Source organism: Pongo pygmaeus, chromosome 3 (assembly GCF_028885625.2).
Source record: "Pongo pygmaeus isolate AG05252 chromosome 3, NHGRI_mPonPyg2-v2.0_pri, whole genome shotgun sequence".
Classification (NCBI taxonomy): Eukaryota; Metazoa; Chordata; class Mammalia; order Primates; family Hominidae; genus Pongo; species Pongo pygmaeus.
Window position 1 is genome coordinate 38,071,869 of NC_072376.2, and position 15,206 is coordinate 38,087,074.

At 39.5% G+C, this 15,206-nt stretch overlaps 1 protein-coding gene across 2 annotated transcripts in view; it reads left to right on the forward strand.

The window, feature by feature from the left end:
• Window positions 1–14,268, forward strand: part of KLF3 (KLF transcription factor 3) — a 36,923-nt gene extending 22,655 nt beyond the window's left edge. For both annotated transcript variants that reach the window (XM_063664465.1, XM_054485262.2), the window contains 4 exons: window positions 1,898–2,384; window positions 3,048–3,198; window positions 7,985–8,145; window positions 10,311–14,268. In XM_063664465.1, the coding sequence (XP_063520535.1) occupies window positions 1,898–2,384; window positions 3,048–3,198; window positions 7,985–8,145; window positions 10,311–10,492 (981 nt within the window). In that variant the 3' untranslated portion in view covers window positions 10,493–14,268. The remainder of the gene's footprint in view (window positions 1–1,897; window positions 2,385–3,047; window positions 3,199–7,984; window positions 8,146–10,310) is intronic.
• Window positions 14,269–15,206: the final 938 nt, after the last annotated feature.

A 15,206-nucleotide genomic window follows, 5' to 3' on the forward strand; every position in this document is an offset into this window, starting at 1 on the left:
TGTATAAGCAGGGACAAGAAGGGATTTCCAGGATGGCATGTGCATAAGCTCATTGTATAGGTTATCCCATAACCTTGATCTTAACCGTGAGGACCTGACGTCCAAACCAGATAAAGATAAACACAGTTATGTGATCAAAAGTTTCACTGACTGACTCCTCCATAACAGGCTGCTCCGCAGGCCTGGAGCAGGGACTGGGCATCAATTTTAAAAACAACGCAGATGATTCCAATGCATAACCAGCCGAGGATTCACCCAGACCAAGCCCAGAGAGGAAAGAGGGTGATCTCAGTAGGAATCCCTATCAAAACCACTGCTGTCCCACAGTCATAACTCAACAATAGTGGCCCCTAGAGGGGCCAAGGAGACCCAGAAATTAATAGTGCATTTACGCTGTTTAATTACAAGGCACCATTGGGTTTTCTTGGTTGCATCCCAAGTTAGTATTGCCTCTAACTCATAAACACATAGGATTTTAGAGCTGGAAGAGAAGCACAATATGTTGTTTATCACTGTCACTGTCAGACATTCAAGTACAAAGAATTTTCTGCAGGTAAGCAGGCTTGACATGCAAAATTTCAGTTTCCCTAAAGTGCCTAGTAAAGAAAATGGTTTATATTGAATTTAATTTTTTTAAAATTAAAAATTAGGTTGCATTCTACAAAGAAAATTTACAACAAAATGTTAGTTAAGGAACAGAAGTAATTTAGGTGAACTCCATGGTCAAGGATAGTGCCCATTGTGTGAAATTATGATGACTGGTTTGTATTTAAAGCTGGCAGATGAAAGTTAGGTTATCCTGATATTTAAAGAGAGAAAGGTGTTTGAAGATAAATGAGGTCAGTTGTGGACCAGATCTTGGGAAGGAAACAGACTCTTTTGTCTCTTCTGCACTCCCTTGTTTGTGCCCCAGCTTCATTTGATGAGTGGGTAGCAGGGTATAGAGGAGAGAACACAGGGCCTCAGCTTGTGTGAATGACTTTGAGCACCGCATTTCCTTATGTGAGTCATATCACGTTAGCTGTTTCTTATAGTTCCATGTCATCCACAGACTTGCCATTCAAGTCTACAGCTTCATTCAGATTCTGAATAAGAACATTGAGCAAGTTAGGGCCAAGGATATCATTGCCGCAGTGACGGTGGCCTTCAGTACAAAGGTGTGTATGGTGACTGACCCCCTCCTGGTTTGCCTGAGACTGTAGAGTTTCATGGGATGTGGGACTTTCAGTGCTGAAACTAGCACAGTTCCAGGCTGACTAGGATTGTTGGCCAGTCCTAGGCATGGATTATACAGCTGCTGAAGCCCATCAAACGAAAGGTACTGTCTATCATGCAGCCCCATTGTTGCTTATTATACACAAATATGATGAGAAATCAATGTCCTGCTGAAGTTGAAGACACTACTTATCCTGAGAAAGAACTGTCCTGCCAAAGTTAGACACCAAGCTAGAGAGCATTTCCTGCTCATCAAGAAACCTCACCAGAAAAGCAGCCAGGTTGGTTTGGCTTGACTGGTTCTTGTGATCCCCAGCTCTGACTCCTAATGATAATGGCCCCCAAGCCTGTGCTATCTACCTGTCTTAGAATTTTGCCAGGTATCGACCTTAATGTTTGACACAGGAATCATCTTAGGATTAAATTTCAGATTTTTCATCTGCAGTAGTGACCACAATGATCTTAGTTTTAATATTTTTGAGACCGCCTCTCATAGCATTTTTAATGTTGTTGAGACCACCTCTCTGAGCAATTTTTTAAGGTCACGTATATATCGAAATCTAAACTATTTTGCAAAGCCCATGTAATTGTTAAGTGCCTTGTTAGCATATTTTTCTTAATTCATGTTTCAAGTGAATGGACTTATTTGGCTGTTGACACGTTTCCTTTTCTTTTCTAATAGTCATACCCATCTAATTACATGGAATCCATGAAGCCTAACAAGTATGGGGTCATCTACTCCACACCATTGCCTGAGAAGTTCTTTCAGACCCCAGAAGGTCTGTCGCATGGAATACAGATGGAGCCAGTGGACCTCACGGTGAACAAGCGGAGTTCACCCCCTTCGGCTGGGAATTCGCCCTCCTCTCTGAAGTTCCCGTCCTCACACCGGAGAGCCTCGCCTGGGTTGAGCATGCCTTCTTCCAGCCCACCAATAAAAAAATACTCACCCCCTTCTCCAGGCGTGCAGCCCTTCGGCGTGCCACTGTCCATGCCACCAGTGATGGCAGCTGCCCTCTCACGGCATGGAATACGGAGCCCGGGGATCCTGCCCGTCATCCAGCCGGTGGTGGTGCAGCCCGTCCCCTTTATGTACACGAGTCACCTCCAGCAGCCTCTCATGGTCTCCTTATCAGAGGAGATGGAAAATTCCAGTAGTAGCATGCAAGGTAAATTCCACCACTGCTCCATGCCGCTGCACTTGCTTAGTGTACTGGCGCTTCACCAGATGGGGTGGGTGAGGAAGCATGGGGGCAAGAGCTGTTGAACTCTTCCAAGGAAATACTCATCTGCCTAAGGCATTTCCTTTTTTTTTCCCCCCCCTAAAGTGTTGATACTGGAAGAGATCCCAAGAACCAGGCTGTCTGTTTGATACCATGAGATGATTACTTTCACTATGTAATAGTCAACTTGGGGATAGAAAGAATCTTGACTTTATGTTGCTTTCTTGAATACCAACATAGTTCTAGGTACAAAAGGCATTTAATAAATCCTTTTTGATCGTGGCGTAAACTATTGGCGATCAAAAGCCACCTTGTTTATCAGCTGGTCATAGACAGAGGACTGAGGGGTTGAAAGGAAATAATCCAGAATTATAAGAACGAATCATTTCAGGGCTGGTGTCTTAGAATCCAGGTCCCTATATTTGCTGCTTACTGACAAAATAATGGTCAGGAGAGGCAAAAATCTCCCCCAGATTTGTTCCTGCTATAATCTGCCAAAGGCAAATAAACCTGTCATATCTGTGTTGTAGATAGGAGCTATGCAGTAAGCTTTTAAAAGCTGAAATTGGTAAACTTACGTGAAGTGACTTTTCTATTTTTATTTTTTAGTACCTGTAATTGAATCATATGAGAAGCCTATATCACAGAAAAAAATTAAAATAGAACCTGGGATCGAACCACAGAGGACAGATTATTATCCTGAAGAAATGTCACCCCCCTTAATGAACTCAGTGTCCCCCCCACAAGCATTGTTGCAAGAGTAAGTATATTTAGGTCTACCCAGCATTTGCATAGTAGCGTGCATCTTGGAACCTGGAGCAGAAGCACAAGATTTCACACGTGTGATGTGGTGTGGATGACCAGGAACGGCTTGTGATCTGTGGCCGCCACTGGTCCAGTACCACTGGTCAAGATGGGAGAATCTCTCCAAAAACAATATGCTGTTACACTGACAACGTTATAACAAAAGTTACATCAAGTTTTCATGGAATCAGTCATCCATGATTTTGCACCTTACCACATGAATTATTTTTGTTTTTTTTTCCATTCTTCCAGGCTATGTATACTTAGTTTTTCCATGATGAGAATCCTTGTATAGATTAAACTTGGTATTCTGTGGATCATGTAAAGTTTTCATGTGGACACACATAGTCCTTACAGAGTGTATAGTATGCTGTAGAATTGCTATCCAGTGGGAAGGCTGTGCAGTATTGGTCAGCATCCAAGCACCTGAATGGTGGTTTCTTGTAGGTTTAACATGGTATAATGTGGTAGTTGCAACACACAGGTTCAGTAACCTCATTTGTGAGATCCTGCTGTAGATAACCTTGACCTCCACCAGTGATTACACTGAAGGCTGGGTTTGTAGTTGCTAAGAAGATGGTTTTCGGGTTCAACAAGGATCCTACCTCTGCTCTCTGCCATATGTATGATCTTGGACTAGTCACTTAATTTTGCTGCCCCCATTTCTGTTTTCATTATTGATTGTAGTTGTGATTGTCTTGTGTTATGGTGCTTCAACATTGGATTCAGCAGCCAGCTTCCTAGTACAAAGGCAACGATTACCTCCACAGGGTGCCTTACATTGTCCTCCTGCATCATTTTCCTCCAACTTGAATAAATGTTCTACCCACCTTTCTCCTTTATCTTTTCTACCCCCTGTACCCCGCTCCCTCTCACAATTAACTCTACATCAGAATGTGAATCTCTGATTTTAGAATAACTATTTTATGGTAACTTCAAATATATCCTAGTTGTATCCACATTCAGCTTGGGTAGGTACCTTCATAGTAGCTCATGGATTAATTGTCCGCTGCACCCAATCATAGTCATTTTTGGTTTGGGTTGTCATATGCTCCCCAATAGTTGAAGAAGAGAATAACTCTTAGCCAACTGCATCAGCAGGTAGGGAGAGAGTCTCTGATGGAATTATATTTTATTATTCCTCACAATTGCATAGTGCCCTTTTCCCTCAAAAAAACCTTCCCAGGTGTTTTCAAAGGAATTATTTCATTCCTCCACAACAAGCATGTGGGAGTTGGAGCAAAAGGCGAACTGATTACCTGAGACATTAGATAACTCACCAATAATCACACTGCCAACAACTGAGGGGCCTTGGGCTTGATCTCCTGCTTCCGAATCATTGCTTTTCCTGCCATCTTGTCACTTCCAACCCATTGCATCTGCTCATGCACTCAAGTGAAAGGAAAAAATGACTAGGCAAAATGGGCACATCTTAGAGGTGGAATTGACTCTTTTTTTATGTTGAGGGATGTTTCTGACAAGGTAACTAGCAACATGGCCTGCACTTATAGTTGTTCCTGCATGGGTGATGAAAGAGATGCTATAAAACTAAATAAAACCAGGTGCCTCCATAGGGAAGGATCCGTTGACCGGACAAGTGTTATTCCAAAGTCTGGGTTATTATGAGTTGCAATGTAACATTACATAAGAAGATTTGAAGGCAATATTCTGTGCTATGAATGCTGCTGAAAAGAAAATACTTTTATTTTAAGTAATATTCTTTTGATGATCTCAAGCTCAGTGGCTTTTAATGATTAATGAGTAATATGCTTATTTTAATGCTGACCTAAGAATGCATTCTGCTTCTCAAAAAAATGCAACAGATTAGCCACAGCTGGGACATGTACTCTTTAAGTAATGTTCTCACAGATGTGATTAAGTAACGTCTTGGAGTATGCCCAGTGGCAGCCCACGTAGGAAACCAGCTAGCCAGGAAAGAATCACTTGAAACTAGGCACCCAGTACCACTGCAGTGAGGCAGCCCCAATAATATTTGCCTTAGGAAACCCTTCCTTTCCAGAGGCAGACTTAAAAGTACAGCTTTGAAATCCATTTGCTTGATTGTGGTGTTGAAACTTTAGGATTATTTATAAAGGCACTCAAAGGTACATAAAATTCTTTTTGTTATAGATTTACAAAAAGATTTCTTTGTTCTAAATATACAAAACTATATTTAGAACAACAAGCATAAGGATCAGATTTCCCTATTGAGTTGTGTGTGCGAATTATAGCAAACTTAAGAGGGGCTGTCTCAGCTCAAAACAGTGGACAGATATCTTATATGTATTAGCTCTCTAACTTCTTGGTTATAATAATCCCAAACCATCTCTTTGAAAATGGGAGTGGAGGCCAAAAAGTGTGAGATCCTAAGACTCTTAATCTAGCCTTGGCCTGAACCAACATCAGTGTCTTCAGAGATGCGGCAGGTAACTGCTCAGAATGTTTGAGGGACACAGCTCAAGCAGAGATATCCTGGTTTGGGGACATCCTCAAAAAACTCATGAAATTAAACAACCGTAGGGTACAAAGTTACAAATAGACTATTCTGAACCTGAAAATATTCATGGCTACCATTTATAGCTTTATCCTAGGAACAGACATTGTTCCGAGATATAACCTTCTGAGATAACATTATTATCATCCCCAGTTTACAGAGAGGAAACTAAGACACAGAGAGGGCGAGATCTTGGCCCAGGATCACAGAGACTGTCAGTGACAGAGCTGGGATTTGTAACTGGAGCCCACAGCCTTTCGGTGCACCTTTATGTGTAAAATAAACAACTGGAAAGGGCAATCAGAATTACTGCACAGAAACGATTAGGTTCCCAACCCATAAAATCCCGTAATTGGGAGAGATTTCTAAAGTTATCTGAGAAAGATAGTCTCCCAGTATCCCAAAGACATATAAAAGTTTTATAGTTAATAATTAAATTTCTACCCCAGCACTTTATTTCCTGAATTTCTTTTAATGGAGATGAAACATTTTCATTAGATGGCATTAAAGCTGAAAGTTAAAAATAAACTGAACTTGTTTCTTTCTATTGAAGGATTTTAAATGAATAATTTAGCCTTATAAAAACTCTGTAAACCTCTCACTTTGCTGTGTTCTCTGCTGTTTGCACATATATATATTTTATATATATATATATAATTGAAGTCCTTGTTCTTTTCTCTCTCCTCACTACTTTATGTTCACTTTTCCATGTATCTAAACGTGGCCTATTTTATCCATCTCTACCACCCTTCCAGGTATTAGAGTAGGAATGTGAGAGTCAAAACTGACGGTTTCCTTTGCTCATAATAAAGAATGAGCAGTAAATAAATAAATAAATAATGTTTTTTTTTAAAAAAAAAGCATGAGAAGTAAGGTCACTTAAGAAACACACCTTTTATTCTTTTTCTAGTCACTTCTTAGCATGCCTGAAAAAGTGATTGACAAGGGATGTGTATTCAAATATTTACCAAGACAAGTTTTATATCAAGAGACTCCCTTTTGATTTTTATGGATAAATTTCTTTTATTCTTTTTTTAAGCTCACGAGTTAGAGTGTTTACTCTCATCAAATTCTTTTTTTCCTTTTCACACACCTTTTTTCTCCTCAAACACTTAGGCAAAATATTCCTGTATTATATGGAACATTTTAGGAGCTATAGATTCAAATATGAAAGAGAAAGAAGTCTTTCATTACAGTTAGAGGGCAACGACATACACTTGTGATATATCAAGTAATTAGTCATTAGGAAAGTGAATGAGCAGATTAGAACATTATAATTACTTACATTAATCAGCAGGGGAAGCCTGAGGAACTTAACAGACTTTTCCCAGCTCTTCCTCCATCTCCCTTTTCTCTCCACCACCTTCTTGCTGAAAAAAAGAAAGCTTAGATTATAAGATTTTTAACAGGATTTGGTTTCTAATCCACCCAGGGAAGGTGCAAACTCAGGAATGAGAGAGAAATCAGGAAGGTAGGGAGAACGCCAGGCATGCTATGGGGGAGTCGGCACCACGTGAGCCAGCATCTTGGGTGACCACAACACTGCATGGAAATTCTCCCTCATACAGGAATCACAGTGACAGTGGAGGTTTGAGTTTGTGAAGACAGCAATGCCAACTTTTTTGTTGTTTTTTGGAAGAGCCGGCATTTGAAAATTGCACATGAATTGGCAGTCTCTAAGGGACTCCAATTAAATGCCAATTACAGAAAGGATAAAAACGTAGATATACCCTACAATGTGGTTTCCTGAGACTTAGGAGTTTGATCTTTTCCATTTTTCCCTAGCCAACAATAATGAAAATCAGAGCAGCCTGTGAAAAAATAAAGTGTTCAGCATTGCCTAGAACCACAAGATACTATAAGTAGGCAAAAGTTGACTGAGGGAAAGAGCCTCCCCAGCACTCGGCGCCTGCCTCTAGCATAGCACTTAACCCTTCTTACTGTCATTACTTATCTCCATGTCTGTCTCCCCCTAGAGTGTGAGCTCCTCGAGGGCAGGAACCCTGTTTTTATTCATCTTTGTGTCCCGGTGCCAAGCACAGTGCCTGGCTCATGGTAGGTGCTCACTCAATGTTTGTTGAATGAATATAGCAGTGCTTCTTGGGTTGATCAGCTAATTTCTTTTTGTTTATTTTGTTGGGATTTTTTGTTTGTTTATTTTTGCCTAGTGTTGTTAATGCTTTTAGTAGACTGATGAAAAAGGAAGAGCGTGCTCTCAACATTTGGCCTGTAACGTTGGCTTTCACAGGAATCACCCTTCGGTCATCGTGCAGCCTGGGAAGAGACCTTTACCTGTGGAATCCCCGGATACTCAAAGGAAGCGGAGGATACACAGATGTGATTATGATGGATGCAACAAAGTGTACACTAAAAGCTCCCACTTGAAAGCACACAGAAGAACACACACAGGTAATAGAAACACCAGACCCACTTCGTCTTTCTTCTAAAGAAGTATTAGAATGGAATGCAAAGGTTGTTACGATGAAAGTTTTCAGGCATCTTGAAAGTTACCACAGTCATCTCCAGATGTGTCGTCTCCAGATTAGTTGTGCAGAATGAAGATATTGCTAATGATTTGCCTTTGTAATAAGTTAGAATAGATTCAAAGTAATCCCCAAAACAAGGCCGCTCACAATCACTTGCAGTTCTGTGCTCTCTAGCAAAGGACGGAGAAAGGGTTGGAGCCTTTGCCACTGGAATGGGGGAAGTGCTTTCACAGTCGAGGATGTGGCCTTCCTATGAGCTGTTTCACATACCTGCATTGTAAATTCGTGAGAGCGAAGAACAATCTTTGTGCAGCAGAAATTAATGCAACAGTTTAACACAAACAATTCAAATAGAAGACTGTCCTTGAAGGAAAGAAAAGTGAAGAAATGTGGTTAATATTTGTCTTCTAAACTTGAGAGAACTCTTACGCCATTGCCTACTGTATTTGTTCTAGGATTTCTTCCATCTCGCCCAATACAGAATATAGAGCATGAGCAGCCAGATCATATAAAAGTCATTACATGGCCGAGAAAAATGTGAAATTGGTCTCAGTGCCAAACATTTTGGTAGTAAAACATCTTAAGGAAATAATACAAAAATGTTTTAACAGCCAGGTGCAGTGACGAGCGTCTGTGGCCCCAGCTCCTTGGGAGGTTGAGGCAGGAGGATTGCTTGAGCCCAGGAGTTCAAGTCCAGCCTGGGCAACATAGGGAGGCCATGTCTCTAAAAAAAATTAAAAATGAAATCTTTTAACAGCCTGATTGACTATTAGTAGTGGTGATGTATATACAGTAAGGCTCATCTCACCTCAGACTCTTTGATGTGAAATTCTAGTTTGACAGCAGTTTGCATCTGTGTACATTTTCCTTAGCAGTGTAGGTTGCTTTTCTGAGTCTTGCAAATCATTTTTACTCAGAAAATTTACAAAGAGGAATCTGAGGTTTGGAAGAGAAAAGGGAAGGAAAGTGGCAAAATGGAAGTGAAGTTTTTAAGTGAATCCTGGGAGGAGGCAGAGGAAGCTAACACCCACAGAGAGAGCTGAGAGTGATAGCCTTGTATCTAGAGCAACGCCCAAACAGCAGTGCAAATCGATGATTACTGAGGGCATCGTTGAGGCATTAGTGGGACCCAAGAGGTGGATGTTACCCACTTCCAGCCTAAAATTAAAAAGACATTGAATATTTGGGTGACAGTTTAGATGTAGGAAAAAAAAATGCCTCTTTGTGTGTGTATTCTGTACCAGGAAGCAGATAGTAGAAGTCCTGCATATCTCATTCAAATGCCAAGGAATGGTAATCCCTCAAGGCTTCTAGAGAACAAAGGGTGTTAAATGGGAGTTAATTTTGTCATACTTATGACCCTTATGACTAATTTAAAATGTAAGATTGCCGTAACAGCCTTTTTATTTGTGAGGGTCTCCCTTCATCCTGGTTCTCCCCATCGTTTTCTCACAAGGAGCTTTTGTTCCTCATCTGTAAATGATCCTTATCCTGCAGGAGAGGGTTGTAAAAACCTGGCTTAGGACAGATGGGGAATAATTCATATATTTTAGTACCCCCGAATTAAAGCATTATACTTAGGCATAATTGTTATTGACTAAACAGGAAAATAAGATGTTAATCCCTAACAGATACTTCAGTTGTTAGAGACTTCATATTTTTGGAAAACTATTGAAAAGTTTAAGAAAATCCCACAAACTTTCAATTTGGAGTTCTCATTATCTCATTAAATGAATAACACTGCATATAATTAAGCTCCCAGGCAGGTTTAAGATTTGGGAGATATGCAAATACAGATCACCGTGTGTTTATTCACTATTTGGTAGTCCCTCAGAATGGATTTCAGTGACTCTGTGTTTTAAGAACTCTTAAAATTCTCCTCCCGTTTTTTTGGCAGAGAGCCAATGAAACATTGCGGTATTAGTTCATTTTTTTCTTGCTTGTCTTGCAGTAGTTTATAATGCACTGTGTTATTGAAGAACAAATGTGTGAACATATCTTGGAAATAATATTTGTCAAGCATTAGCTCAAAGATCTTTACTACCTTTACAGAAAAAAAAAAAAGCTCTTTTCTTTTTCCTTTTGCAGGAGAAAAACCCTACAAATGCACATGGGAAGGGTGCACATGGAAGTTTGCTCGGTCTGATGAACTAACAAGACATTTCCGAAAACATACTGGAATCAAACCTTTCCAGTGCCCGGACTGTGACCGCAGCTTCTCCCGTTCTGACCATCTTGCCCTCCATAGGAAACGCCACATGCTAGTCTGATTGCCTCTGTGTCCTGCCTCAGCGTGACTCCCCACTCACCTGGCTCTCTCTCTGTCCTGCCTCCCATTATCTAACACATTTTTTACATGTACATTTTAATTTGATTCAGCTGGTCTGAATCTCTGAATTTATATCATCCAAAACTTCCATATGGTCAGTAGTAGACGTTCTCTAATCCTCCCTCTCCTTACCACGGGTCAGACCTAAAGAATGTGAACACTTTTTTTTTTTTTCTGGGGATGCTAAGCAAACCCTTCTTATAGATAGGTTTAATGTAATAAGAACAAGGGAACATGTAAACTAACATAACCAATTGTCAGTTCTCCATGTATTCCTCAAAAGAATGTCAGAGTAAATGTATTAGAAATACAGTATCCAGACTGCTAGTCCTTGCCAGAGACATTCTTACCTCTGTCCTGTGATAATATTTTATGCTTGACAGTGAAAACAAGTGTGGCCCCTTGCACCGGTTAGCTAGAAGTACAGCAAGATTTCAAGCTAGTGCAGTCACCTCTTCCGTCATTCTTCACAAATCTTGTCAACCTGGATCTTAGACTTCATCTGAATCAAGTTCTTTGCCCTCCTTTGTGCCTGCAGCTCATATGGAGGTCTTTGCCACCAATGGGAGATGAGCCCAAACTTTCAATCTAGGTGGGTGATGTGTAGCAGTTCAAGGGAAGGGTGCTGTGTTTTCATAGCATGGAGTCGGAGGAGAGGGCCATTTAGCAGGGGGGAGCAGAAGAGGCAATTCCTCCTGGGCTAGGGGTTGTCAGTGAGGTTTCGACATTTTGTTGGCTGTGTGCAGCATTCCCAGAGCTTCAGTCTCTGTGCATACTCAGCTTTGCAGAACCATGCTGCAAAGCCATATACTGATGGGGTTATCCATGCAACTGTCTCCATTCCTACAATGTCCTTAATATGAGATCATCAAACATTGATAGTAGGGACTCCGTGGAATATTTGCCCAGTAATGGTAAGAAATCTTTTGGGTAAGAGTACGGATGGTTCTTCTTTTACCCAATCTGCTTATAGCTTTTTTTGTAAACAGGGAAATGTTGAGTGGTACTTGTATTCCCTTATCAAATTAATCACATAGCTTTTATACAGAAACTCTTCTGTGTGAGCTGTTAAGGTGCCAAATTGGCTGTCATTTGTATTCATGACACATACCATAAAGCATCTGCTAATGCTTTAATGGATTGATTCAATTAAGACGTGAGTGACACTATTTGTAAATATAACTAGTTGTGAAGCACACATACCTTTATTTTGGGAATTTATGAAAAAATATAGAAAACCACAGATCAGGGATTCATATATGTAGCTCAAAAATTCCCAAAAGTTTACTGTTAGAGTTGGCAATTTCCTATCACTATTTCAGTGTCAGAACAAACTGAAAATAATGGCTCGTGTTTATGTTGAGGATAAATAGCACCATTATTGGGGGAAGTTATTCAAAAGCAGGCTTTTGAGCACCAGAGTCTAAATGCCAATAAAAATAATTGATACATAGAAATGTCATTGGTCCTGAATTTGAAGAAAGTGAGCAACAGTAGTTAAATGTGGGTGCATATAACCAAATTCCCCTTCATCAAGAATGGAGGAGAAGAGAGAAGAATGAAATCCTGAAGATTCATCCCAGCCACAACTCAGGATCCAACACAACTTTAACTGGGAGGAATACATTGTTTGATCATTTTTAAAACATCTGTGAATGAGTGATTCCGGAGGCCTGTGAATTGTGTGGGGAGCTTACTTTGATGGCACTATGTTAATAAAAGTTGTAGGGACTGTGCACCTAAGAGGCTAAGAGGTCCCACTCATCCGCCCTGTGAACCAGCTGTAAAGAAATGTAGTTGAGAAATGCAAAGAAATGTGTTATCTTGGCACTTGGGTTTGATTTTCCTTTTTTTAAAGCACTGCAAAATTTCTTTAGGATATTAAAACATCCTAATTGGGCTGTTTTTTGTTTTGTTTTGTTTTTCAGCTAAAGGCAAAGAGAATTTTTTTTTTCAGCTGAATTTTTTCTTTTTTGCAAGTATGACATGAATTGAGTGATAAAATGGCTCTTTGAAAAGTAGATATTGTCTGTATTGTAAATGCTTAGTCATATTCGTGGCAAAGTGTTCATTTCTTGAGATGGTTCTTTCACAACACACAAGAATCAAGATGGAACGCAAGGAAAATCTTTTTGTTTTGACCGAGGTAACCAGTTTATGTGTGTTCCAATCCCTAGAGAAGTGGGGAAAGGGCAAGAAAGGATCAGATTGATCTGGGATGAGCTTTGAGCCTGAGTTCAGTGAATAGCCTCATGGGCATCTCATGGAATTGATGCATTTGCTGTGGCATATTTAAATTTTGTTCAAAAGATTTTAAGCAAAACCTTGCAAAGACTCTTAACGTTGCTGTTCAGCTTGCTTAGATTGTGTTAACAGTTCATTTAACAAAGATCCATTTTAACTCTGGAACAAAAGCAACCCAGAGCGGCCATTCTCTCTTCCCATGCTGGTCAATATGCTTTCATTACCAATTGGCCCTTACCAAACTTTTCTTATATATATATATTTGTATTTTACTATGATAGTTGAGAAATTTAGCCTCTTAGTCATTTTAGCTGTTATTGTGGAAGACCTCAAATACAAGATTAGATGCCCTTGAACATGTTTTAATGATGTGTGTCATGTTACTATCAATGGTGATTTCAATCGCAATATTTTAAATTGATGAGAATGATTTGTAAACATGAAGTTGCTATTATGTAAATTCTGTTTGTTATAGAGTTGCTTCATTTGTTACCCAAGTGTCATCCTAGAGAAGTCAGAAGAATCAGAATCCATCGTACTTTAGAGTTATGTGAATCTACATCATAAATGGGCATTAACATTCTAAATTGCTTGGTTTGGAGAATGTTAGCAGCATAGCTATGTTCAACTGGGGAGATGCTAAATACACAGAAGTTTCAAGAGCCTCGGAACAGAATTACAGGGGAACTATATATGTATATGTATATTTTATTAAACACCCATCTGCACTATCAGTATTGCACTAATGTGGAATTTGAAAGACTATTTTGCTGATACTGTATATATGCGCATCATTCCTGATTAGATTGTTGTAAAGACAATCTGAAAGATCTAAGGTTTTAAAATAATTTGGTTTGAAAATATACAGTTGTCTTGAAGGAATTGCTGTCATACATGAAGTTGCTCCGAGCTGTCTTTATTCTCTTCTTGGTCAAGGTTAACAATTGCTAAATGATCGCAAATTCACCTAAACAATACATTTACAAAGCCATCTTTACATGCATTAAACGAGGGCTACAACAATATTGTTTTACAAATACTAGCACTTTTTTTCTGTTATGTACTTAGTGTTAGAGGGTCAAAATAATCTTTCTGCTTAGCATCTCTTAAACCATACCTGCAAATATAGCAGGATTATTACATTTACAGTACTTTAATACTTGTATAAACTATGCAGAAATTTTTAATAAAGTGTAATATATTTTATAAGCTAATAAGACTGAATGGGTAAAGGTTTTTAGCATGCATTAGTATACTTGCAGATACTGAAACATTTTGGTAATCTTTCTTACTAAAGATGTGAATGTTTAATGTACCTTCTCTGTTTCTACTCTGTAGTCCAATGGGAATTCAGTAATGACATTTTGTCATGTCAAACTGTGAACATAAATTTGTACTGTACAGTCCTCATATACTATATACAGTATGCAATATATATTATATACTTGTTAATAAAACCATCAGAATATTAAATGTGATCATGTGATTACTTCCTATGCAGTGATCACTAGAGCAAAACTTACCGAGCAATGTAAGAACCCTCGCCTAGAACTTTACTTACTCTGATGGGCAGTTATTGTTGATGGAGGGACAGAAAAATAGATCTAACTGGAAGATGAACTAACGGAATTAACTCAGCCCTCAAGCTATGTCCCTGGTTTTCTGAAAATAGCCAACAGGAAGTCTTCTAGGCTGAAATCATAAAACTGCAGACAATCCAGCAAAAATGTACAAACTCACCTAGTTCACTCTTGAAATACTTTGGGTATTTGTTATTTATGACCCCCGCCTGCTTCCAAAAAGAACTTGCAGTGTTTTGTATTAAAAGACACGTGTATAATACTTTAAACTTTTAGAGTAAAATATCAAGACTCTCATGTTGGGGAGTGGGGAACGAAGAACAGAACAATAACGCATTAAAGTAAGTAATTCTGGATAAAAGTACTATTTTTCAAGCCTTTAGTAACCATGTTCATGGACACTGCATTCTCCAGCATCACATGAAGAAGAAGTAGTTTCCAATAGGGATTTAGAGTTGAGTTTTTGTTTTGTTTTTGTTTTTGTTTTTTTTGAGACAGTCTGGCTGTATTGCCCAGCCTGGAGTGCAATGTTGTGATCTTACTGCAACCTCCGCCTCTTGGGTTCAAGTGATTCTCCTGCCTTAGGCTCCTGAGTAGCCAGGACTACAGGCGCACACCACTGCGCCCAGCCAATTTTTGTAATTTTAGTAGAGATGGGTTTTCACCATGTTGGCCAGGCTGGTCTCAAACTCCTGACCTCAAGTGATCCACCCCCCTTGGCCTCAGAAAGTGCTGGTATTACAGGTATGAGCCACTGCACCCAGCCAAGGATTTAGAGTTCTTTTGTTTAAGGCAAAATGTAATTACCTCTCCTCTTCCCTCTGCATCCCT